The 25,565-nt window shown below is 34.6% G+C and overlaps 1 protein-coding gene across 4 annotated transcripts in view; it reads left to right on the forward strand.

Annotated features, from left to right (window-relative positions):
* Window positions 1–25,565, forward strand: part of ABCB1 (ATP binding cassette subfamily B member 1) — a 51,859-nt gene that overhangs the window by 14,398 nt on the left and 11,896 nt on the right. For 2 of the 4 annotated variants that reach the window (XM_056483309.1, XM_056483308.1), the window contains 19 exons: window positions 461–608; window positions 3,486–3,546; window positions 7,176–7,367; window positions 8,037–8,208; window positions 9,362–9,486; window positions 10,149–10,320; window positions 11,949–12,062; window positions 12,381–12,491; window positions 13,533–13,658; window positions 13,850–14,053; window positions 14,413–14,583; window positions 15,769–15,930; window positions 17,440–17,652; window positions 18,449–18,595; window positions 18,922–19,026; window positions 20,269–20,346; window positions 21,751–21,834; window positions 22,799–23,002; window positions 24,948–25,048. In XM_056483309.1, the coding sequence (XP_056339284.1) occupies window positions 461–608; window positions 3,486–3,546; window positions 7,176–7,367; window positions 8,037–8,208; window positions 9,362–9,486; window positions 10,149–10,320; window positions 11,949–12,062; window positions 12,381–12,491; window positions 13,533–13,658; window positions 13,850–14,053; window positions 14,413–14,583; window positions 15,769–15,930; window positions 17,440–17,652; window positions 18,449–18,595; window positions 18,922–19,026; window positions 20,269–20,346; window positions 21,751–21,834; window positions 22,799–23,002; window positions 24,948–25,048 (2,690 nt within the window). Of the gene's footprint in view, window positions 1–460; window positions 609–3,485; window positions 3,547–7,175; window positions 7,368–8,036; window positions 8,209–9,361; window positions 9,487–10,148; window positions 10,321–11,948; window positions 12,063–12,380; window positions 12,492–13,532; window positions 13,659–13,849; window positions 14,054–14,412; window positions 14,584–15,768; window positions 15,931–17,439; window positions 17,653–18,448; window positions 18,596–18,921; window positions 19,027–20,268; window positions 20,347–21,750; window positions 21,835–22,798; window positions 23,003–23,421; window positions 23,622–24,947; window positions 25,049–25,565 lie in introns of those variants that run through there. The other 2 variants (XM_056483311.1, XM_056483312.1) reach the window with 2 other exon arrangements.

Consider the following 25,565-nt stretch of genomic DNA (forward strand, 5'->3'; position numbering starts at 1 on the left):
AAGATTTCAATACATTTCTATGATGTCTATGGTACATTAGGAACACTTTTTCTGATGGCATAATAATGAATTTACAGTAAAAGCAATTATTGCCTTAATTATCATAACACCATTAAAACTTCTTACAATTTGAACTATAAATGGCAAATTAAAAAAGTGTGAATTTTTTATGCCTTTTTTTCCTATGGCCTTTCTTATCCAGGTGCAGATACTTGTGCATTAAAATGGCACATCTCTCTGGTTTTGACAGTTTATAGTATAAAAGTGCTTATATAGAAATAATTTATTCCTGTACATTTAAATTATTTTTAAACTGTATTTCTAAGGAGATAAAGTTGTAGTTTGGTGACAGCAGGCGTGCAATTGATGGCTTTTTCTTTACTTTCTTGACTTTGCAGACATAGAATTGTGTTAGTGTTCTAATACAATAGTTAGAATGAATTTCTCTTCTCACTCACAGTTTCGATACTCCAGCTGGTCAGATAAATTATTAATGATACTAGGCACTCTGCTGGCAGTAGCCCATGGAAGCAGTCTTCCTATCGCGATGATAATTTTTGGTGATATGACTGATAGTTTTGTTGCTTCTGGAGACACAAATTTTACAGGTAAGAAATTATCTGCTATGACAAGAACAATAGCTCATATTTGAAAAAAAGACAGGAAGATTCACACATCCTGACAGGAGATACTGATGTTAGAAACCACAATACTACATTATGATGCAAATTAGTAGCTCATGTTCATTCTAATAGAGATACACTCTGATTGGGGTGACATTGTCTCCTAAAGGCTGCCTGACGAGGCGGACTGAGCAGATGAGGTTCCTTTATTGACAGATTGGAGCAGCCTTGCATTCACAAGCCCTGGTCCTCATGGGGGTCTGCAAACACCCCAGTAACTGCTGGAAGAGCACCACCTCCAACATAAGCAATAATAAGGGCATAAGCAATCCAGGAGGTTCCTGGACTGTATTGATGATAACTTCTTCAAATGTAAGAGGAGCCTGTGAGGAGGAGTGCATTACTGGACCTCATTCTTTCTAAAAAGGAGGGCCTGGTGGGGAACATGAATCTCAAGGGCAGACTGGGCTGCAGTGACCATGAAATGGTGGAGTTTCAGAGCAGCAAGGAGGGAGGACAGCAAGATCAGTATCTAGAACCTCAGTAGAGCAGACTTGGACCTCTTTAAGGACCTGCTTGATAGAGTACCATGGGATGAAGCCTTGCAGAGAAGAGGGGCCCAAGAAAGCTGGTTGATATTCAAGGATGACCTCCTCCAATCTCAGGAGTGATGCATTCCAACAAAGAAGAAGTCAGGCAGAAACACCAGGAGGCCTTCATGGATGAACCAAGAGACAAACACAAAAAGCAAGCCTGGAGGGAGTGGAAACAAGGAAAGGTAGCTTGGGAGGAATACAGAATACCTGTCCAAGCAGCCAGGGATCAGGTTAGAAATGCTAAAGCCCTGATAGAATTAAATCTGGCCAGGAATGTCAAGGGCAACAAGAAAAGCTTATACAGGTGGGTCAGTGATCAAAGGAAGATGAAAGAAAATGTGGACCCCCTCCAGAAGGAAATGGGAGACCTGGTTACTTGAGATACAGAAAAGACTGAGGGACTTAATGATTTTTTCCCTCAGCCTTCACTACCCAAATTACAGAACGGAAAGGCAGGGACTGGGAAAATTAAGAACTGCCTGCTGTAGGAGAAGGTCAGGTTTGAGAACATCTAAGGCATCTGGAGGTGCACAAGTCTACTAGAACTGATGAGATGCATCTGTGGAGCCTGAGAGAACTGGTAGAGGAAGGTGCTAAGCCACTGTCCATTATATTTGAGGTGTCATAGCAATCTGATGAAGTTCCCACTGACTGAAAAAGGGGGAAACATAACCCTCATTTTTTAAAAAGGGGAAAAGGAAGACACGGGGAACTCCACGCCAGTCAATCTCACCTCTGTGCCCAGCAAGATCATGAAGCAGATCCTCCTGGAAACTGTACTAAGGCACATGGAATGTAAGGAATATAACTGATGCTAACTAACATGACTTTTTTAAGGACAAATAATACCTGACATTTTGATGGCATTTTACAACCAGGTTACAGATTTGGTGTGTAGGGAAGAATTTGGACATCATGTACCTGGACTATCTGCAAAGCATTTGACACTGTCCCAGTCGACATCTTTTTCACTAAATTGGAGAGGCATGAGTTTGATGGGTGGAAGACTTGGTGGATAAGGTATTGGCTGGAGGGTCACACTCAAAGAGTTGTCCAAGTGGAGACCAGTGATGAGAGGGTTCTCCAGCTGTCAGTATTGGGACTGACACTGTTTAACAGCTTTGTCAATGACATGGACAGTGGGATCCATGCACCCTCAGCAAGTTTGCCAATGACACCAAGCTTTGCAGTGCAGCTGACATGCTCGAGGGAAGGGGACATCCAGAGGGATCTTGACAGGCTGGAGAGGTGGGTCTCTGGGAATCTCATAAACTTCAACAAGGCCAAGTGCAAGGTCCTGCATGTGGGTTGGGGCAATCCCAAGCACAAATACAGGCTGGGAGAAAAATGGTTCGAAAGCAGCCCTGAGGAAAATGGTTAGAAGGTGTTGATAAGAAGCTCAACATGAGCCAGCACTGTAGGCTCGCACACAGGAAGTAATATCAGGGGCAGCATCAAAAGAATTGTGACCAGCACATGGAGGGAGGTGATGCTAACCTCTCTACATCTCTCTGGGGTGCTGCATCCAGCTCTGGCACCCCCCTAGCATAAGGATACCTGTTGGAGTAAGTCCAAAGGAGGGCCACGAACATGATCAGAGGGCTGAAGAGATTAGTGGGCTCCCTTATGATGACAGGCTGAGTAAGCTGGGGCTGTTCACCTTGGAGAAGATTCCTGGGAGACCTAATAGCAGCCTTTCCAGTACCTGAAATGGGGCTACAAGAGAGCAGGAGAGCAACTTTTTACAGCAATCTGTAATAATTGGATAAGGGGTAATGGCTTTAAACTGAAAGAGGGACTATTTAGATGAGATATCAGGAAGAAATTCCTTTCTGTGAGTGTGATGGGGGACTGGAACAAGTTTTCCAGAGATCTAGTGGATACCTGATCCCTGGAAGTGTTCAAGGCCAGCTTGGATGGGGCCCTGAGCAATCCGGTCTAGTGGGTGGTGTCCCATGGTAGTGGGATTAGAACTGGATGGACCTTAAGGTTCTTTCCAACCCAAACCATTCTGTTCTTCTATGTCTGTACGCTCAGGTATACTTTTTAATCTCAAATTATAGTCATATAGTTTTGTAGTCACTGGAGTTATGACTAACCCTGCATTGGTAACCTTCATTCATGTACATTAGAATTTCCTCCTTTCTTCCAAATCAACCTGATTCAAAAGGAGGTGTAGCAACTCCAGATATACTGAACAGCATGCAGGAAAACAAATTTGTTAAATCTTGCCCTATTAAAAGTATTTACTCTTTTCTTTTCTAAGGAAACTTTTCAATGAATTTCACTTCAGAAGTTCTTAACAAGCTGGAGGAAGATATGACAAGGTAAATAAAAATTGGTGTTTCCTCTTCTTTTTTTAATGTAGCCACACATTTCTACTAAAACCATTCTTCTCCCAAGGATGTTTTGCACACTTTAAACAACACAAAAGCAATTATTTAATAATAAATGTAACTAAAGATTGGCACAAGGGATTATTTGAGGCCCTGGGAAGATTCTTGAACATTCCCAGCTATTCCAAAAAATTTCCCTGTAATCTCTTGCTCTGACCCAACCTGACACATTTCAGGGGTGCTCTGTATCCCAGTGAAGTCTGCATTGCCTTCCTTCTTTCTTCTTTTGCTCTGAATTTATATAGAGTAATTGTTATGATAAAAAATTACATTGATTATCATGGGTCAATACCTTGAGCTATGGTGATTCACTTGCAAAAAACCAGTTACTACTGTCAGATACTACCTGCTTTGCTGCCAAAGCATCAAGTTCAGCTAAGTAACTTTCTACAAGTACCTGAAAGGAGATTGTAGCAAGATGGGGCTTGGTCTCCCAACTAATAAGCAACAGGACAAAAGGAAAAGGCCTCAAGTTGTGCCAGGGGAGGTTGGATGTTAGAAAAGATATATTCATGGAAAGGATGACAAACATTGGAACAGGACATCCAGGGAAGTGGTTGAGTGACCATCCCTGGAGGCATTTAAAAGATTTGTGGATGTGAGACTGAGGGACATGTTTTAGTGATGGACTTGGCAGTGCTGAGTTAATTATTGGATTCAGATATTTTAAAGGTCTCTATCAACCTAAACAATTCTATAATTCTGAGAAATTACCTACACTGTAGAAAATGCAGATTTAGATTATAAACTACCTTAAATCTAGCATTCTAAAGCTGAAAACAGCAGAAGACAATAAGACAGCAAGTTCTTCTGCTACAAAACTCCATAAAGAAAAGATTTAATATGAAGAAACATAAGCTGCTAATAAAAGTGTTTTGTTAAGAGGTTTTATTAACCATTATCCATACACTTAGTTTATGCAGGATATGTAAAGTTTTTGTGTTTCTTGTACCACTTCAGGTTCTTTTCTTCAGGTTGAACTTTGTTCCTTTCAATTAGATATTGAAATGTGTCTGCTGTACTCTTCAAGACAATTGTCTTTTTTGAAGAGAAGGTGGAGAAAAGGCATTTTCTGTAGTAACTCGTGCTGTTTTATATCAAAGTGCATTATAATTATTGGGTAACAGTGGACTGTAAACTTATTTACATTCTGTAGTTAATTTTTGCAATTAAAAACCCGTGACTATTTACACCCAAAAAACCCAAACCAAAACATACCCAAACAACTCTTCACCATAAAATAAAAGAACAAGTTAGGACAAGGCTGCTGTTTCTTAGAAATGAGGGACTTTAATGTAATGAGAATGAATTGACAGGGAATGGCAATTATACTTTATAGGAGAGTTTCTTGCTCCTGCAACAATTCTGTCAGTCTCTGACATGAATGTAATTAATGCCTACAAACCTCCAGTGGAATATACTTGTTCCCAGTGGTTTGAAAACAAATTTGAAGGCAAGAGTTGCAAACTAAATAATGTGTGCATGGGCAAAGTTACACTAATTGTTCTGTATTTAGTAAATACCTGACACCTAGTTGCACATTTTCAAAGTCTGTTTATGTGTTTATTCTAAAAGAACTTTAAAAATAGTTACTAAAATATTGCTGCATATGAAATATTAAAATTTGTTTTGCCCATTATTTAATTGGTGAGTGATGTCTCCCTGTCCTTACCTTGACCTATGAGCTTTGAACTATATTTTTCTCTGCCAAGTCTAGCTGAGGAAGGGAAGTGGTAGTGTCCTCAGTCGGTATCTGGAATCCAACTGGGGTCAAACCAGGACAAAATAACTCTAAAAGTACAAGCAAGAGTAAAAAGCAGCCCTAGATTTTCTTTAGAAACAAATTGTTTCCTGATAAATGCATGGCTAGCAGCACAGGAATAGGTGTTCTTTCCCAAAGTTTCTAGCTAGAGCCTTGAGTCGGCATTTTCACTGGCATGACAAAGCTCTTTGTACCAAGTCCTTGTTTCTCTAGGAATGCCAGCCAACAGGTCAAATAATGATAGAAACTGTTTACAAGGGCAGAGTTCTCACACAGGTGTGTTCAAGTACTGAACTATGCATGTGGACTTAGTTGAGTTTGTTCCTCAAACAGTTTTCCTAAACTCCAATTTCTCAAAAGAAAAAGAACTATTATTTTACAATGCAAAGTGCATTTACTCTGTGATAACTTGCAGCAGTGAATTTACAGAATATATTTCATTAGCATGGAATCTGGCAAAGATATGAGTCCTTTGGATATGATTTGTCAGTAAACAAAGTCCAAACATAAACCAACTCTTTGAAGTGATGTAGTATCATAAAGTAATTGCTAAAGTAATTACTGCTGAATTTAGAATCAATGTTCTTGGGTTTAGTTTGAGAGTCTTTGTGGAGTTTTAATGGAGCTCAATGTGTCTGAGGTCTGTATTCAACTAACCAGCATTCTGTTAGGCATTAACCTGATTTTATTAAACAGTTTTGATTAAGTGAATTTCATAATGAGTATAGTTTCAAAGTCCCTAACTATACTGTATGATATTATAGCCACAAGAAAGACTGGAATAAAATTCGAGAACTTTAATTTGTAAAGCCATTCTCTCTTAGAGCAGAGCATTTGGACACAGATTCCTGCAATTTACTCCTGCCAAGTTCCATGTTAAAATTCTATAAAATACTATGCATAACTTAGTAAAAGAGTGAAGATTGCAAGAGTTTAGAAAAGGTCATGAGTCAAGCTTTTTACTAATGGTTTACTTTTATATAGATACATTACTCTTATAATTACAGGTAATACACATCATATAATATTTAATCATTGATTTTGGTTGTGTTTTACAAATTAAATCCCTTAAGTTGCATTTTTTTTCATTGAGTTCTGGTATAAGTTTAGTTATAACTGATTCTGGTATCAATTCTTCATCAAATCAAAACTGATTTTATTCTTTTTAAACAGTTTAAAGCTGTGACTTCCAGTTTGAGAATTATCATGGTTCACATACTCCTGGTTTGGATTTAACACCCTGCTCATAGCACACAGGTGTTAAATAATTAATATAAAAATAAAATATCAGTTATGAATAAAAGACCCAAAGAATTTTTCTTCTAACAGCATTTGATTTCTGTAGACGTACATATAGTAATGCTGTACTCTCAAATGAGGAAATATTTACTGCATCCATGCATATGTTTGCTTATTTATTTATTTACATAGACACACATGTTTATGATTTAAATGTGTGTATAATATAGGTATATGTGATTTGGTCTATGTCTGTCTAATGCTAGGCAGTTTTTGGATGTGAGACATTTAAGTGAAAAGGGTATTGTATCAGAAATAGAGTTCTAAAAGTATCTTATGAGAAAACACCTGCTAATTTTTTTAATGGTAATTCTGACATTAAATGATATTCATGGAAAACTAAGCAAGTTTTACAGTGAACTGTAAGTTCTAGTATAAGCATATAAACCCTAATTCAGGTCAAACAGAAATGTAAGCATCATGCTAAATTCACACTAATTGGTAATTAAACCAATTTTAAGCTTATTTCAGAGAATCTTGCCCTTTTTTTCCTTTACAGATATGCATACTACTATTCTGGAATAGCAGCTGGTGTTCTTCTTGCTGCTTACGTTCAAACTTCATTCTGGACCTTAGCAGCAGGTCGGCAAATAAGAAAAATTAGAGAAAAATTTTTTCATGCAATTATGAGACAGGAAATTGGATGGTTTGATGTGAATGATGTGGGAGAACTTAATACTCGTCTTCTAGAGTAAGTACACTATAACTTTCCCAATGCTATTTTATATTGTTAAACATGTAGGACTTAGAAATTATTTTTTTTATTTAATTAAATTATTTCTCTGTGAAACTAACTTTTCAAATTTCCTCTTGGAGAATCTCAGGGATTGACTTTCTAATACTTCTGATACAGGACTGTCACAAAGATGTCAGAAAAGCATTTTGTTAAGTTCCCTTGAACTCCAAGGATTACTAAAGCCCAGTCTATGGTATTGCCCCCATGAAAAGAAATCAGTTCATTTCTGGGCACACTGAGGACTGAAAAAAGGTACTGACTCAGCACAGCAATGTGAACAGCTTTAACTGCAAAACGTTGCCTGCATGAAAGCCTTTATCTTTTATTTCCAAATAGCTCAAAGTACCAAACAGATCAAAAATTTGGTATTAAGAAAGTGAGAGTAGTTTTGCTCTACAGAAAGAATTTCAACTTTTTCAGACGAAAGCAGGTTCATAGCATTACAGTTTCACAAGAAATATGAAATTTTCCTTGGCCACACTACATAATGCTTTACCTTGAAGAAAACTGTTATTGGGAGCAGTAATTGGATAATAAAAGTTGTCTTCCACGCATAACAAAACTGAAAACCTTCACTGTGCTTTCTACAGTTTTCTTCCTCTCTGTATGTCATTTCTTTTTCAGTGATGTCTCCAAGATTAATGAAGGAATAGGTGACAAGGTTGGATTGCTTGTTCAATCACTGACAACATTTGTGACAGGATTTGTTGTTGGTCTCATAAGAGGATGGAAGTTAACCCTTGTAATACTAGCAGTTAGTCCTGTCCTGGGACTTTCAGCAGCCATCTGGGCAAAGGTAAGTTAACATACATACAGTATCAGGTTTTATATTAATGACAGATAATGAAATAAATCTACATATCTGTAAAATGTGTTGCTTAGAGAAATTATATATATTTTATATATTAAATATATATTATATATTATTTAGATAACACTTCTGTACATAAGCTCTTAGATGAACTGTGTATCAGTCCCCTCTCAATCAAGGCCAGGTCAGATGGGGCTCTAAGCAACCTGTTCTAGTGGAATGTGTCCCTGCCCATGGCAGAGCAGTTGGAACTAGATATCTTTGATAAGATCCCTTCCAAGGTCCCTTCAGTTCAATTATTCTATGTAATTTGAATATTATAATTCCCATAGATTAGGCAGACTTATTTAATTTGAAGCTATTTCTGATAATATAGCACATACAGAGAAGGAAGCAAGATATATGTGTAGAATTCACACCTGCAACTCTTTGACTTACATCTGTTTAAGTACTTTTTCCTCTTGAAAGGAATAATAGCACCTCCTGGAAAATAAGAGAGTAAATTAGAAAAAATCTTTGTCTCAGACACAAAGATTTTTTTCATAGTTGTTAACAGATTTTGTAAGAAATCCTGTACAGATCTAGATGAGAGAAGGGCCAAATTTTCATGGGACTAGAGTGACTTACATTTTTAAAGTCTTCTGATTTTTATAGTATTTTCTTTCCCTTGTATTTCAAAGATCGTGAAAGCTTTTATTTCTTGAGTGACTATATTGGAGAAAAGGTAGGATTAGACACATATGTGCCATGTATGTCAACTGGCTGAGTCTTCACAGACTGTGGCCATGTCTTCACAGTCTAAGCTATAGGACCCTCTGGCTAAGGTAGCCAGAGATGAGAATGAGCTAAGGAGGTCTGCCTGGGGAGAACCACACCAGCTCACTATGAGTTCTCTTCCTATCTCTTGCACTGGGTGAAAGCAGAATGGAAAGTCCAGGCCTTAATTTTTTACAATGTGTAATGTGGAATCCCTTGGCTGAATTCACAGCACACTTAAGAATTTGGATATTGGACATTCTGCACCCATGCCTAATATGGTCAAAAGGCTTCATATTGGAAGATAACTGTGATTAAAGCCATTATGAGTGCTTGAGCTTATTCTGGTTTTCATATGTAAAAATATTTAATTCTGTATTAGGTTCTCTCTGCTTTCACTGACAAAGAACAAGCAGCATATGCAAAAGCAGGTGCTGTTGCAGAAGAAGTTCTGGGAGCAATCCGTACTGTAATAGCTTTTGGAGGACAGGAAAAAGAAATTAAAAGGTAAGAGCAATATTTGCTTTCATCAGTGGATTTTAAAATACTAATTAAAAATGGTTTGAGATTTTCTTGTATATTTTCTGTTGAAAATCTTGTGCTTTCTGCATTTTTAGTTAATGAGTGATTATTAAAGGCTGTTAGAAGGTTTGCTACATGATGAAAGGCAATTAGTTATTTTTCTAGACTTGATATGTTGTCTCTGCATTAAAAGGTATGCAAACTACTTCAAATATCTTATTTGTGAGAGCTTTAGGCAAAAGAAGACCCTGCTCTGTGAAAAGATGATGATATCCTTGGTAATCTAATCTGATTACTCAGTAGTTGTGAAGCTGCTGCTGAACAGTATCTTTATTTCCACTATACTGTAAAATAAAGATCTTGTGATATATTTTAACCTTTTATCTTGAGTGGTTCACAATCAAAGTTCACTGTCTCAGGTTATTTAAGCAACTTAAATGCCAGTCCTTGACCTGCAATGCCCTTTTATTTCTATAGTTGACTAATGCTGGCATTTTTAGGGGTTACCTTAGAAAGTCCATGCCTAACCTTTATACAGTCTTGGGGTTAGATACTTTGTAAGCATTCTTTTTCTAATCTATCCACAGAGTTTTTGTGGTGTCTGTCATGAAGCAAGTGTGAGTCTGTTTTGAACTTCTTTCTTCCAGATATCATAAAAATTTAGAAGATGCTAAACGGATTGGAATAAGAAAGTCTATTACAGCCAATATTTCTATGGGTGCTGCTTTCTTACTGATATATGCATCATATGCACTGGCATTCTGGTATGGAACTACTTTGATCTTAAATGATGATTACACTATTGGCAAAGTTCTTACAGTAAGTATTAATGAGTAAATTCTCTGTAACAGTGAGAAATAATAAAGAACAAACATTTATGTGTGTAATGGGAATTTATTTGACTGTAATGAGAATTATGTCCCAAAATTGGCAAAGTATCATCCCTTCTTAGTGGAAAGATTCTCACCACAAAACCCTACATGCTGTTTCTACAGGATCTCAAAATCTGTATGAACCCAAATAAAACATATATGATTTTTAACTGTTCCTATATATTTTCTGATTTTCATAAGATTAGACTGATATAGAAACAGTCCAATCAAAAACTGAAGTTCAATACCCTTTGTAATTGTTATTTGCTTCCAGAGGGCTGAATATATTTTCAGGATGCAGAAACAAATACTTTTTTAGCTGTTGTGTGGTCAAAGTATATAGTTTTCTTAATGTTTTGCCTATGTTTTGCACCATGAGAGCTTGGAATCACTTCTCCATATTTTTACAAATTGAGAGGAATAAAAATATACTTGTGACTAGGAAATATGTCACCATCTAACTGAAGGAAAAAAAACCATAACACTTAGGTCATAACTTAAATTCTTCCTTTGATGTGGAAACCATTCTAATTTTGTATGAAACATGAAATAAACAGGGTAAGAAGAATTACTTTGTTAACCATGATGAAACCTGGCCAGGTGACCATATACATATAATTATGTTTTCTATTTTAACTACCTATTTCATTTCTGAATCAGTGAATTTTGTGAAAAATCTCTCTCATATGTTCTTTTGGCTCTTCTGATTCTTTTGTACAGGTTGGCACATGTAACCTCTCAGTGAAGTTCATAACCTTATGTGTAATTTATTCTGTTCAAAGTATTACCAAATTCTATTGCAAATTGTCCATGTTGAAGTTCACTGAATGATGTTTTTATGACATGGATGATGCATTATCATGTGTAAAATCTGTGAATAGCTCCTGTTCAAGATGATGGGTGTGACGGACTTTCCTCTGACTACTATAGCTGTAATGACCTCTGAACAGTGTGGTTTAATTGCTTTTGTTTTGATACTAACTGAAAGCAGTAAACTGTGCTGTTCTGAGAAAATTGTCAAATTTTTTTCTTCTTTTTTTTCTTCTTTTCTGCTATTTCTTCTTTGCTTGCACTTCTCTCTCTTTCATTGAAGCAGAGGGATCCTTTACTACTTTGTGATGGAGACTTTTGGGACTTCTGTTTCACTGTCTCTTTGAAAGCAGAATGCTGGTGTTTTGCTTATCTGTTTTTGTTCTGTTGGAAGAGAGGTAATACACTTTCTGGTCTTGTGCCAAAGAATGAATTAGTACAATAAATCCTGAGACATTAGTACAATTCTAAAATTTTTGTCATAGATTTTACAAGTCTGAGTGAGTTTTTTACGTTTTCTCAAGATATTTGCAAAATTAATGTTGTACAGCACCTCACTTCTCATCTGAACCTTAAAAAGCCCTTTTCTTAATGTTTTTCTCTGCTTAAGAGAGACTTTTTCACTTTTGCTTTAATTCTAGATTCCTTCACTTCTGTGAACAGACATGGAACCTCCTTACCCCAAAAAAATCTAATGTAAATATATAAATAGTATTTTCTGCTTAAATAAGAATGAACATATGCCTCTGTAAACATTTCTTTCAGGTCTTTTTCTCTGTATTGATTGGAGCTTTCAGTATTGGACAGACTGCTCCAAGCATAGAGGCATTTGCTAGTGCAAGAGGAGCTGCCTATACAGTCTTTAATATAATAGACAATGTGAGTATCTTTGCCCTTACAATCATTTCAAAACTTCTTTTGAAGGTAAGAGACCCTTCTTTTTAAAGACAGGGACTAAATTCACACAAAAGCTTAATGGAAAAGTTTTAAAAGTATTCTTGCATGAGCATATCATCAATATAGCAGTGAGGGAGCAAAACATAGTGCAATTTGGCTCTTTCAGAAATCTCACCTGAATTACTTAAAAAACACATTTAATGTTTCTGCAGAATAATGGTGCACTCAAGGACTTCTTTATGAAAAAAATGTTTTGTTTTGTTTTGTTTTGTTTTGTTTTTTTAATTTTATTTTGCACAGGAACCTCAAATTGACAGTTATTCAGAAGCAGGTTACAAACCAGACCACATAAAAGGGAACTTGGAATTCACAAATGTTTACTTCAATTATCCATCCAGACCAGATGTTGAGGTACTGTAATTGAAGCTATATATATATTACAGTTGAACATATGGATCATTTGTTGAAAAAAAAATTTAAAAGTCAAATAAGTTAATTTTCCTTGAAAATCTAACAATTTCAGGTTGATTCTCAAATGTATATAAAACTGCCCTGTCATCATAGTGATTTTAGCTAGACTTTTTTCTACCTTAGGTAAACATGTTAAGTTTCCTGAGTAATTTTTTGCCTAAAGCTCTAGTTAGTGTGGCTAAAGCCATAAATATATATTTCTATCAGAATCTAAATTTACAATCCTAATTCAAGTGTTTGTGTATAGTAATAATAATGAGATAGTAGTTTTAAAATAACTGCAATACAGCTCTGTTATTATGACTGTGTCTGAACCAGAAAACAAAAAAAGCAGCTCCAGCAAGGACTTGCTGTATATGGAATAGATATCTGTATTTGTCTAGACAGAGAATAAGTTTCCTTTTTAAAGCACTGTCATATATTCAGAATCTTAATGCAGTGGTGATAAATGAGATATGAATGATTCCTGAAAATATTCCCATGGAGAGTGTCTTTGCACTACATAACTATTTCCTTCCTTACCTTGAAGGAAAATCGCTGACCTTGATAAAGTGACCTTTCTTACTTTTGATAGGCAGAAAGGAAATACATTCAGCTTTTATCATGACTTTTACATAGCTTCCCTGTAGTTTGCATGATGCATTAAAAACAAGGGTGAGGCAACATAATAGAGAAATTTTGCATCATATTGTATCTATATTATACTTCAGTTGTGAGTAGTAGTAGTATTTTGTCATATGAAGCAAGACAGGTAATTGCAAAGTGTGTTGTATAATACATTGATACTGAACCACTTGTGATGTCATTATAATTAAAATAAAGCTGAAGTAATCAGTTACCCAAAATTTAAACCCACATGTTTAGAATTTTTTTAGCAGATTCTGCTAGAAATATGAAGGTTATTTTTTTCTAGTCTTTCAAATTTACCTTGAGATTCTAAATACTGTTGTGTTTTTTTGACCAACATTCTTATATGGACAGATACTGAAGGGCTTGAATCTCAAGATTAATTCTGGCCAGACAGTGGCCCTGGTTGGTGGCAGTGGCTGTGGGAAAAGTACAACTGTTCAACTCATCCAGAGATTTTATGATCCCAAGGAAGGCACGGTAAGACACCTCAAGTGAGATGACTGCTCTGCATGTCACATACACTGAAAACCTAGTTCCAGTCTCACTACTCTTAACATTTCCAATGACATGCTGAAGTCTCCCCTAAAATGGCACATGCTGGCATGGAGAGAGAGGTTCTTTGATCAAAACACATAGTAAACTGTTTTTGTCTGCTCTCTGTTGTTTAGGTTACCATTGATGGACAGGATATTAAGAGCTTAAATGTAAGGTATCTGCGGGAGGTCATTGGTGTGGTGAATCAGGAGCCTGTGCTCTTTGCCACTACTATTGCAGAAAATATTCGTTATGGCCGTGAGGATGTCACCATGGAGGAGATTGAAAAAGCCACCAAGGAGGCAAATGCTTATGACTTCATCATGAAGCTACCTAATGTAAGCAGATCAGCTCTCCTGCTGAAATAATTTCTTCTAAACCTTCTCGTGCCAAATAGTTCCTTAGAAGAAATGCTTATTACTAGAGGCTATCCCTGGACCTCTGAATATGCAGAGCTATGCAGAGCTTGTTCATAACTTTTGAGAATGATGTTAATTTCATATCTTCAGGCAAAGATTTGGCTGTCATTTGAAGAACTACTAGAATTCCAGGAATACAAATGATTAGTCAGCTTTATCCGAGTAGGTGTTTATTCCTGTAGACAAAGAAGTTGTTACTGGCATTTCTGGCATTACTGACATCTTTAGTGGAAGGACGGTGCCGCTGAGTGTTTTCAATACATGCGTTTGTCTTGTAGAAGTTTGAAACTGTGGTTGGAGACAGAGGGGCACAGCTCAGTGGAGGCCAGAAGCAAAGAATAGCAATCGCCCGAGCTCTCGTTCGCAATCCTAAAATTCTTCTGCTTGATGAGGCAACATCAGCTTTGGATACTGAGAGTGAATCGGTTGTGCAGGCAGCACTGGACAAGGTCAGTAGTGTTTTTAAATTAAGCATGTAAGTAGGAGCCTAATATTTACTTCTTTCCTGGACTTTTGTTGAAAATAGAGACACATAAAACCACAAAATATAAACTTTGATTTTGCAAATATTATTTGTACAGAGAATTTTTGCAGGTATTACAGAGAGAAATCCTATTTCAAATTAGAAGATGGAATCATGTTTTCTGCATTATTAAGCTTAAATCAACATTTTCTTGGTGTAAATATCATCCTCATGCATTATCTGTCTTACTACCGTTCATATTGTTGTCAGTTACCTGTCCTTGTGGAGCTTCATGAGGTTCTCCTCAGGCCTGTCAGAGACCTTCTGAATGCCATCGTTCCCCTCAAGTGAATAAACTGCACCACTCAGCTTGATGTCACTTGTAAATTTGCTGAGTGTGCATTCAATCCCATTTATCAGTATCAGTGAGGAACATACTGCATAGTATGGATCCCAGTATGGACCTCTTGAGGGACATCACTGAGGATGAATTCTGTCCAGGTTCCAACAGAATTCCACTGCTTGTGGAATCATTACTTTGATTATTTAAACTGAAATTTGCTTGATTTAAATGTCTAAATTTGCTTAAAACAGCCTCATCATTAAAATTACAAGCTGTGATGTTTGAAACATTAAGTGTATTACAGGTATAAATATCCAAAGAAAGGTACTTAGTTGCAATGCAATTCATATGAAATTGTAGATAATTTTTTTTTTATTGTAGTCACTTGAGTTAGCAGTGGCTTAGAGATTAAAATACTGATATCTTTAAAAGTGAGTGTAAAATATTTTCTAATGTTTCTGAGTGTAAATTCTCCATGGATTTTAAGGTCTAACTGGGCAGCTATGAGCCTAAATATAGAAAACTCTAGCCTTTAAAAAATTTTAGTGTTTGTAATATCCTAAAATTTTTATATTGAGCGTTTTTTAAGATATTTTTGATCAAAGTTTGATATGCCACAGTGAAAGATGATCTGTAATATTAAATTTCAGGCTTTAAATTATATTTCTGCTTTAAGGAACTCATTGAAATATGTTTTTAAATTGTTTTGAAAGTTATATTTTTCTGTGAACCATTTTAGTGTTTTTTTAGATTCTATTCAACTCTGCTAAGAAGGTAAACAGCTTTGCATTTACTTACAAATGCTTACACTAAATATGCTGTTTTCAGGCAAGGGAAGGACGCACCACGGTTGTGGTAGCTCATCGATTGTCAACAGTCCGAAATGCAGATCTGATAGCTGTGTTTGAAGGTGGAGTCATCAAAGAGCAAGGCAATCATGCTCAATTGCTTGAGAGAAAGGGAATCTACTACAAACTCGTTAGCATGCAGGTAATTTGTCTCTAGCTGTTGCCTCATTTTCTTTTTTTTTCTTCACCCATAGTTATTACAGGAGAAGTATGAGAAATTCCACAGCATATTTTGATATCAGCAAAAAACCCACGTACTTTGAAAGGAGAAAAATAATTTGAGAGCGACTACTAGTTTTGGTACAGGACCTGTTTAAACCCAGGATACTATATTTTTAATCCTCTAGGTATTTAAACTTAAAAGATTATTTAATATTTTCCTTTTATGCAGTTAATGTAGAGTGGATAACTACAGTAGTTTGTTATTCCATTGCTTGTTTTAGTCTGATAAAAGGCAAAACACAGTAACTGACACTGGAGGAATAGAGCATGCGTATTTTAAGCTGTTTAGTTATGATCTTTCATACTGAATTCCTTTCTAAAGAAAAAAAAAATTCAGCTATGCCAAGAGCAAAAATCTGTTCTTAACTTTTATAAACAGAAAAAAAAGAGATTGCAAATTAAAAAAAAATCCGAAATGCATTAGTTATTAAATGAAGACCAAGATACTTCAATACGCACATCCCAATGTCCCATGTGACCCTTAGCTTATAGCAGATTTTCATTATAGCCTTTGTTTTACTGTATAACCACCATGTCCATTAAAGAAACTGAAACTGCCATCACAGTATATCAGACTGAGGAGGTCAACTAGACCAATTAAAATATTTCTTTGTAGGAGAATGTATTTGATTACCTTAGATTTGAAGTAACTTTGTATCCAAGCAAATACGAATATGGGGAAAATGAGGAAATATAAAACAGAAAGAAAATTTTAAAACAATGAAAAATGAAAATAAAAAATTGAAAGCAAGTAAAAAGAGATATTTTTATTAGTGGTGCAAAAAGCAGTAAGAAATAAAAAAATTCTGGAAAAAATGAAACAGAATTTGAAGGCAACGAGTTACTATCAAATGCCTCAGGGGTGTGTAGACATTTATTTATTCTCTCAAAGGTACTGGCAAAAGTACCACCAAGGGTAAGGCTCTTTTCCAGGCTGCTCTAATTTTTCAATCAAAATGTCTTTTTGACTTGTTTCATTTTGAACTTCCTTATTCCATTGAAAGTCAAGAATTGTTAAGCGTGTTCTGCAGTAAAGGCAGTAATATTTTATCACTTCCTAAATAAACTGTGTATCCTCCAAGAACTCATTCTAAAAGATCCCAAGAGGAGTGTAAAGGGTTTACCCTCAATTCAAAACTTTTTGTTTAATTCATTAGAAAATAGAGCAGCTACTCTCAGTCCCTTATCCTCCACTTACTATAAGAATTTTCATGAGATGCAAAACACATATATGACTAAAGCTCTGAAGATAGAGCTGTAATAAATATTAAATACAGATTTTCATACCTCATTAAGGCATTTTATGTTGTTTCCCCCATATATCTTTCAACTGAAACAGTTACTTTTTACTTTGATTACTTCATGGTTTTGAAAGTTTGAAGTAATATATGCATATTTAATCTTAGCATCATGTTCTTCCCACTTTTAGGCAATAGAAGCCGAAGTTCCATCATCAGAAAATTATGAGTATGTACTTCCATCATCAGAAAATTATGAAAATGTGCGTAGTGTCAAAAACAGTGAATCTGAACCAGAATTTGAAGAATCCTTAACCAGAGGATTGAGAAGACGATCAACACGGAGAAGCATGAGAAAGCCAGGAGAGCAAAGTGATAGTCCTGATGAAGAAAAAGCTTCACCTGTAAGTATCTTTGCAGAGCTGCTAGTGAACTTGATTCCTTTAAACAAAGCTTGTTAAATTAATTCTGCTGGTGAAAAAAGATATAAAAAGGAGGCATTTAAATGGGATGAAGAAGACGTGAGAATTTTTAAATACTAAATAGCCTTTGACTGATAATATTTGTAACTTGCTTTTTTAATCTCAACATAAATGATAATAGAAATAAAATTGTAATTTAAAAGTCTATAATAAAGATTATGAGTTTATTATTGAAAATAAATTTATTTTAAAAGAAATATACAGCATATATTTACATATCATACCAACATAGTCTATACAGCTTAAAAATTCATTTTTGGGTAAGAAACAAAATATTAACCCAACATAACAACTCTTACAACAAACCTGCAAACTCCCCTCCCAAAAATATGATTGCATTCATATTTACAGCAATTATTTTGCTGTTATAAATTGCTTAATGAACAATTACTTGAATTATTCAAACTGTGGATTACACACAGCAATATGCCTAGAACAAGCAGTTCATTCATCACTGACCAATACCAACAGCATTCACCAACAAAAATTATAAGCCAATATAAAAGGACAAGAGCTGTAGATATAGTGTACAGATCTTACTTCCTTGAGTTAGAATAACAAAAAAAAAGTACAATCATTTATTCATGCTGTTAAAAATTATACATTTTTGCTTCCCCTGAATAGATTCTGGGAATAGGAAATTGATTGTCAATCTCTCCTTTTCTCTGTATTTCTTCAATACATTCATGTTTGTCCTAATGCAATTCATGTTCTTTAGGCTGAAGAACTACCTCCAGCTTCATTTATGAAAATTATGAAGTTGAACAAAACTGAATGGCCATACTTTGTAGCTGGACTCTTGTGTGCAATTATCAATGGAGCTTTACAACCTGCATTTTCAATCATATTTTCTGAAATTATAGGGGTAAGTTGGAGTTAAATAAGCAAAAAACTGTAAGTCCACAACATTTATTTCTAATAAAATTAGGTTAAAAACAATCACTGCACAGTGAAGCTGAAGAGTGGATGAAGCACTCTTGCAAAAATCTGAAAAATTGTATGACATTTACAAAATGCTAAAAATCTTGCTACAACCTGAAATATGCTTGTTATACTTAAAATATTATGTAACATAGGATCAAATTTCATATGAATGCAATTGACTACCAAAAAAAATTACTGAGAAAGATGAGAGTATTTTAGAATGTTAGTTAATTTTATAAAAACATTGTTTCAAATTTTATTTTATAGATTTTTTCAGAGACTGACAAGGATTTCTTAAGAAAACAGAGCAACTTATATTCACTGCTGTTTTTAGTACTTGGGATCATTTCCTTTTTTACTTTCTTTTTTCAGGTATGTTTTATTATTTTAACCTTATTATAATTGTTCAGCATGTTTTAGAAACCAGACTTGAAATATACTAAAAATTTGCATCTTCATAATATGTCTCCAACTCAAACCAGAACTTGTATTTAAGGTTCTAGATATATCTGAAAATTTTTTGACCTAGAGCTGCTTGTGTTTAAGAGTCTTTTGAACACATTCAGACCTCTTAACTTCAGAAATTCCTGTTTTGTTCATCAGTCAGCCAGTTCTCAGCACAAAAGTCTAAATTTTCTTGCTCTTTTTCCATTTCCAGCTAACAGGCAACCTCTCCAGCCCTTACATTCTACCACCCCTTTCTCACCCTCAAGACTTCCTATTTGAATCTGTTAGTAATTGAAAATCTATTGATCTCCTGCCTTGGTTCTCCAATTTTTTACTTCCCTAACTCTTTCCTTGTCCAAAGGAACGTCCCATATTTCTCCTGTGGGAGTCCCCAAAGACTCCCAGGCACAGTTTATCAGGTAACACTTACCAAACTGATATTCAGTTCCTCCTACTGAAATACTAAGGGTTGTACCTGCTACAATTGTGCCACTTTAAAAGAAAAAATAGTAGTAATCATGTGAAATATTTTCATATATAGTCCACTTTATAATTTAGGAACATATTGGTATAGTTTTATCTGTTAAATGAGCCCACAGGTTGAAATAATAACATGCACTTGGGACAGCAGCATAAACAGTCACTTGCAGAAAACTGGTTTGTTTGTGGAATCAACTTGTTGCACAACCAGAAAAGGCCTTGAGTACAGAAGGCTGAGTAGTAAAGAGTAGTACAGGGCTGTGATAGGTTTGCTCAGTGTTTTAAATTTGACTGATGCATTTGACTTCAGTGAACCCATGTTGCCTTACAAAGTCTTTAATCTAAAATGAATGACATAAATGCAACTTGTTTAAATCTGACTTAGAGTGATTCAGACAAATTAAGTCAAAGGGTTGATTAGTGATCTTCTCCCTAAAGCATGCTGGTGATGCAGTGCTGGAAAATATTGCTATGCTCCCTAATTTTTTTTCAGAAATAGTATTTGAATGTCTGTCCTGGGAACCTACTAGAATTTATGTTTATTAAACCTGGTTTTACATTTGCTTTCTGCAAACAGGATGCAATATTTGTTACTTTGACATTGTAGAGGCAATTTATCTAAAATATTTATTGAATAAACACAAACAGTGTAATACAATATTAAGCATTGTACTTTTTCTCAAACAGGGTTTCACATTTGGCAAAGCTGGAGAAATTCTTACAATGAGGCTTCGATTCATGGCATTTAAAGCAATGCTTAGACAGGTAAAGATAATAAATATTTTGATTTCCAGGGTTTTGAAGAATAATTGATGGTACTGGTATAAAATAACTGTATTCTACATCACTCATACAGAGAAGATTGTTTAAATGAGACTAGAAACCAATTTGATTAGTTACATGTGGTTTTTCAGACTGTCCATAGAAGGAGAGTCTTAAATCAATAGAAGAGCTTTTTATGTACTCCTTGCAAAGACTTAGTTTTACAGCCAGCTTACAAGGGCCTGACAAGTTGATGTGTACCAGCAGTATCCCATTATCTGTTCATTTGCCTGCTTTGCTTTCCTTGTGCCCTTTCTCCCCTAAAGAAATGCCACACAACTTCCACTGTAACTCTTCAAATGTGTGATTTAAATTGTGATACTTACAGACATGTGTTTTTTTAAATTTATTGGAAGTCTCTGTCTAAGCCCCCAAATCTATAATTGTTGTTTGTTAATGCAATAATAAGATTGTGTATTGAAAAGTGAAACCACTTTCAGAGAATTAAAATATAAATATAATGTAATACTGTGAAATAATTCTAAATTTGCCTTAATTTTGCATGGTTTCAGGATCAGTATTTTAGATTTTGAAATGCAAAATATGATAGTGATGTGGTTTTAAGTCTTGCACATATAGTTACATGTAGACACAGAATTTTATTCATATGAACATGAGTATTCAATGTGACAGAAAACTGTTGTAGTTTGAAAAATTACGATTTATAGATCAGCCATGCTAAAACTCTAATGAAAAGGCAATCTTACAATTGAGTCTTGAGGTCACAAATTCCTGTAATACATTACCAGGACTTCATTCAATGCATATTACACATGACAGTTTAAATCAGATATTTGGTTACGTGATGAATGAATCATAAACTGTGTACCTGATCCCAACAATTAACTTTAATCAGATAGACCAGTTTGGTTTTTCATTTGGTTGGGTGGGGTTTTTTTGTTGTTGTTAGTTTGTTGGTGTCTCATAAGTTCCAGAGAAGCCTCTTCAATGTGGTAAGAAACAAAACAAAGAGTATTTCATTTTTAACCTTAAAATGGCTTAACCCTTAACACTTAACCCTTCCCCAAACAGCTTTGCAACCATGAGGGAGTGTGACCAAAGAGTCCTCTCCTCCAAGGAGATTCAGTGAAGGAGCAGCAGTCAGGGAGGGTAAATTTTGCTTTTGGGAATCTCTCAGCTGCTCTCCTTCCTTCTCAGCAGTGACAATGAATATATCAATGATTCACAACTTTACAATTTTTTCTAAATATACTCAATGTGCAATGATTGAATGAATTAAACTTATTAAAATGTGTAGAAGTGATGCACTGACACATACCAGATTTACTTAGCAGTTCATTTAAAATGTCCAAAATCTGATCTTAAAAATAATTTTTATTATTATAGGATATGGGCTGGTTTGATAATCCTAAAAATAGCACTGGAGCACTAACCACGAGACTTGCTAATGATGCCTCTCAAGTGAAAGGAGTAAGTAAAATTTTGGGTTGGAAGTTTTCATATTTGGTTTAGCATGTGATGAAGTTGCAGCTTGGGTTAGACTGGCTGGATAACAGTCTTGATTTTGACAACTAACATAGGCTATAAAACAATAGCTGGTAGAGAATGCACTGATGCAATTTATGAAAATTATAATAATTTATGTTTACAGACTAATTTCCAAATAAAATTTTTCTAAAATTTACTATTATGCTGTTGTGATCTTCATAATGAAACAAATTTATTGGGAATTTCTTACCTAAGAAGTCTTTTTAAAGACATCTTATTCACCTGAAGACATGCAACTAAATTTATTCAGTTTACGATCTCCTGCTATTTTTTTGGTTGTATAGATTTCTTATTTAAAAAAAAAAAAAAAAGTGAGCAATTGACTTCCTTTTTGCTGTTACTTTTTGGAGATTCTTTAAAAATAAATAGTGTTCTTTCAGGTGTCTGTAATACCAAGGTAAAGTATACTGAATGTAATTATTTGTGTACGCTTAAGTAAATTTTTACTGCTAGATGACGTTATGTGCTGGGGTTTTTTCCTGAAGAATTCGAACTATCTTTGGCTTTATTTCCATAGGAAAAGTTAAATACTTAATATTCTTCTTCATTGGGGTCTGTGTAAAGCTAGCTCTGTGATCTAAAAAGTATGACAGATTTTAATGTTTAGACATAAATGTGAGTATATGATGGAGGTGAAGTTTGTTCAGTTTCAAGAGCAGAATTTAGAAATTGCAGAGTAAATTTAAGTAATCAAAATATGGAGAAAGAAGAAATAAATATGATCTAGATAAGTTTTTCAAAAGCATTTCATAAACTCCCATTTTGAAAAATAGCAAACTGAGACTTTCTAAGCAGTGTTTTGAGAATCAGGAATTTTGTGGTGAAAATGTTTTCCTTATTTAAAATGCAGTTCTGTTAGTAAGAAATGCCTCTTTTCTCTCTCCAGGCAACTGGTGTCAGACTAGCATTAATTGCCCAAAACATAGCCAACCTGGGGACTGGAATTATTATATCATTAGTTTATGGCTGGCAGCTGACCCTGCTGCTTTTAGCTGTTGTGCCCATCATTGCAGTGGCAGGAATGATTGAAATGAAGATGTTGGCTGGGCATGCTAAGAAAGATAAACAAGAGCTGGAAAGTGCAGGAAAGGTGGGTCTAGAGAAATTAATCTATTTCTGCATAATGTATATGTCATATTTGCTAAAGCATTGCTAATGGGTTTTTGACTTCAGGATACAGAACATTTCACAGTATGCAAGTTCCAAAGACAGCCAGGTACACCAGTAGACCTACAGAGCATCACACCTCTTCAATAACAATTGAAGACATGTTATTAACGAATTAATTTGTAGTTGTTAAATATCAGAATGTGCTAAACACAAATCAGGCATATTCTCTTCTCATTCCTTTTCTAGACATCTTTGTTTTCCTTATTTTGCAGCCATCCTCATTTTGACATTCCCTTTTTTTTCCCTCTGTCATCCTTTTTTTGGCATGCCATCTATCTTATGTTTATTACACTATTCTTTTTTTTTCTCTCCCCTTCTTCATCTTATTAATGTTTGCAGTGATAATATGTATATATCCACTGGTTTCTGTTTGCCATTCCTTTTTTCTTGAGTGGAAGAGAAAGATGAGAACTGAAAAGCAAGAAGGCTAGACTCTTGTTTAATAAATTAAATGAAGGCATTTAATGTTACTTCATTCCAAAAATCCTTTTGGGACAGAACAACTATTTCATCACTTCCCAGATATTGCTTTCTTCAAGGTAAAGTTTCTCTAAAATCTCTTCCTATATCCTACTGTTTTTAAAAGTTGCTGAAAAGAAAATCATTTATCTAAGGTCATGCAATTCCATTCCATTCCATTCCTTTCCTTTCCTTTCAACTGGGTACATTGCTTCTGCTTCTGTCTGAGGGATAACATTTATTTTATGCTGTTTTGCTGTACAATGTGACATAAAATAGTTGACAACTCTTGGAATAGACACTAAAGACTTTCTTAATATAGCATATGAAGAATTAGCACAGGTGTTACAAATATTTATGATTTCTTTTTCAAAACTTAAAGAAATATTTTCTTTCCATAGTAATGTGAGTTTCCCTTCTCAAGGCCACCTAAGCAAGCAGTGGACTATAGACATTTTATTCCATTTTAATTTTTTTTAAAATATGGGTGTTTTTTCAGTAAAAATAGTGTTCCACCTGGAAAATTTGCTTTCTGCAAAGAGTTGCTAAATTTATATTACTAAAAAACCCTTTCTTTATGGTCTTAGTCAAACTAAAATTACATTAGATGTATATGACAGCAAAATACATTAAAGCCTTGAGAGTCTTTTCACAGAATCATCAAGGTTGGAAGAGACCTTCAAGATCATCAAGTCCAACCATCAGGCCAGCACCACCATAATGACCCTTAAACCATATCCCCAGGTGCCACATCCATCTCTTGAACACTTGCAGAGACAGTGACTCCACCCCATCCCTGGGCAATCTATTTGAGTGCCTGACCACCATAACAGTGATTTTTTTTTTTTTTTTAAAATATCTAATCTGAATCTCCTCTGAAACATTTATGTATACAATAGACTCTAAAGAATCTGCAAGATAAAAGAAGGTATCAGAGCAAATATTTAGTGCTGAGATCTCAGTTAGGCTCTAAGGCACCCAAATAACTAATATATTAATTATATTATATTATATTATATTATATTATATTATATTATATTATATTATATTATATTATATTATATTATATTATATTATATATAACCCAAGCTCAGCAGACTAGAAGTTGAATGCTAATATGCCATTTTTAATGTTGAGTATCTTCTCTATATTTGTAAATGCTGTCTGATGGTTTTTCACCATTTATTTATAGAACATTAAAGAGGTCCTACTGGAAAATTCTGAGCATTGTAAGAAAATCTCATTTCCCTAAGAAGAGAAATATAAAATGCTAATTTTTATATCAACAGTCTATAATTTTAATAACCAGTATAAAATATAAAATTCTATTCCAACAGAATTAATTAATTTAGAATAAGGAATTGCAACATACTCAACTTTTGATTAAAACATTTCTTCTGTTGCAGATTGCCACACAAGCAATAGAGAATATTAGAACTGTTGCTAGCTTAACCCGAGAAAGAAAATTCGAGTCGATGTATGGAGAATATTTGATTGTACCATACAGGTATAATAAAAATAACTAAGCCAAAAAAAGTCTGTAATACATTGCAAAAACTTACTTCAACAAAAGTAGATTTTTTTGTAGTGTGTATGATTTCATGTGTAATTTAATTATCTCAGAATTAATGTCAATATTTTGCATATTTTTATTGACAAATGCAACCACCACCAGTCAACATTTTTAAAAATTTTATTTAATTAATTTTCTGTTATAATATTGGTATCTTCTATTACAATGTCTCTTGGTTTGGGAAAATGTTGGTTTTAAGTGAGCTTTCTAAGTGGTCTAATCTAAATTCCCACCTGATTTGTTTTGGATATTTAATTAAAAAATTTTAAATGTAAATTGAATATTACATTAAGCCATTTTTTAAAGTGTTAGTAAGGTTGAAACCATTTGATTAATGACTTACTGGTTTGGGGCTGAAAACAAAGTAATGCAAGTCTATCTGGACTAAATCAAAATTTAAAAGTCAAAGTAAACAACTAAATAGAGTCTACCAATTAAAGTTTTATTTGTT

The sequence above is a fragment of the Oenanthe melanoleuca genome, chromosome 2, assembly GCF_029582105.1.
Source record: "Oenanthe melanoleuca isolate GR-GAL-2019-014 chromosome 2, OMel1.0, whole genome shotgun sequence".
Taxonomy (NCBI): domain Eukaryota; kingdom Metazoa; phylum Chordata; class Aves; order Passeriformes; family Muscicapidae; genus Oenanthe; species Oenanthe melanoleuca.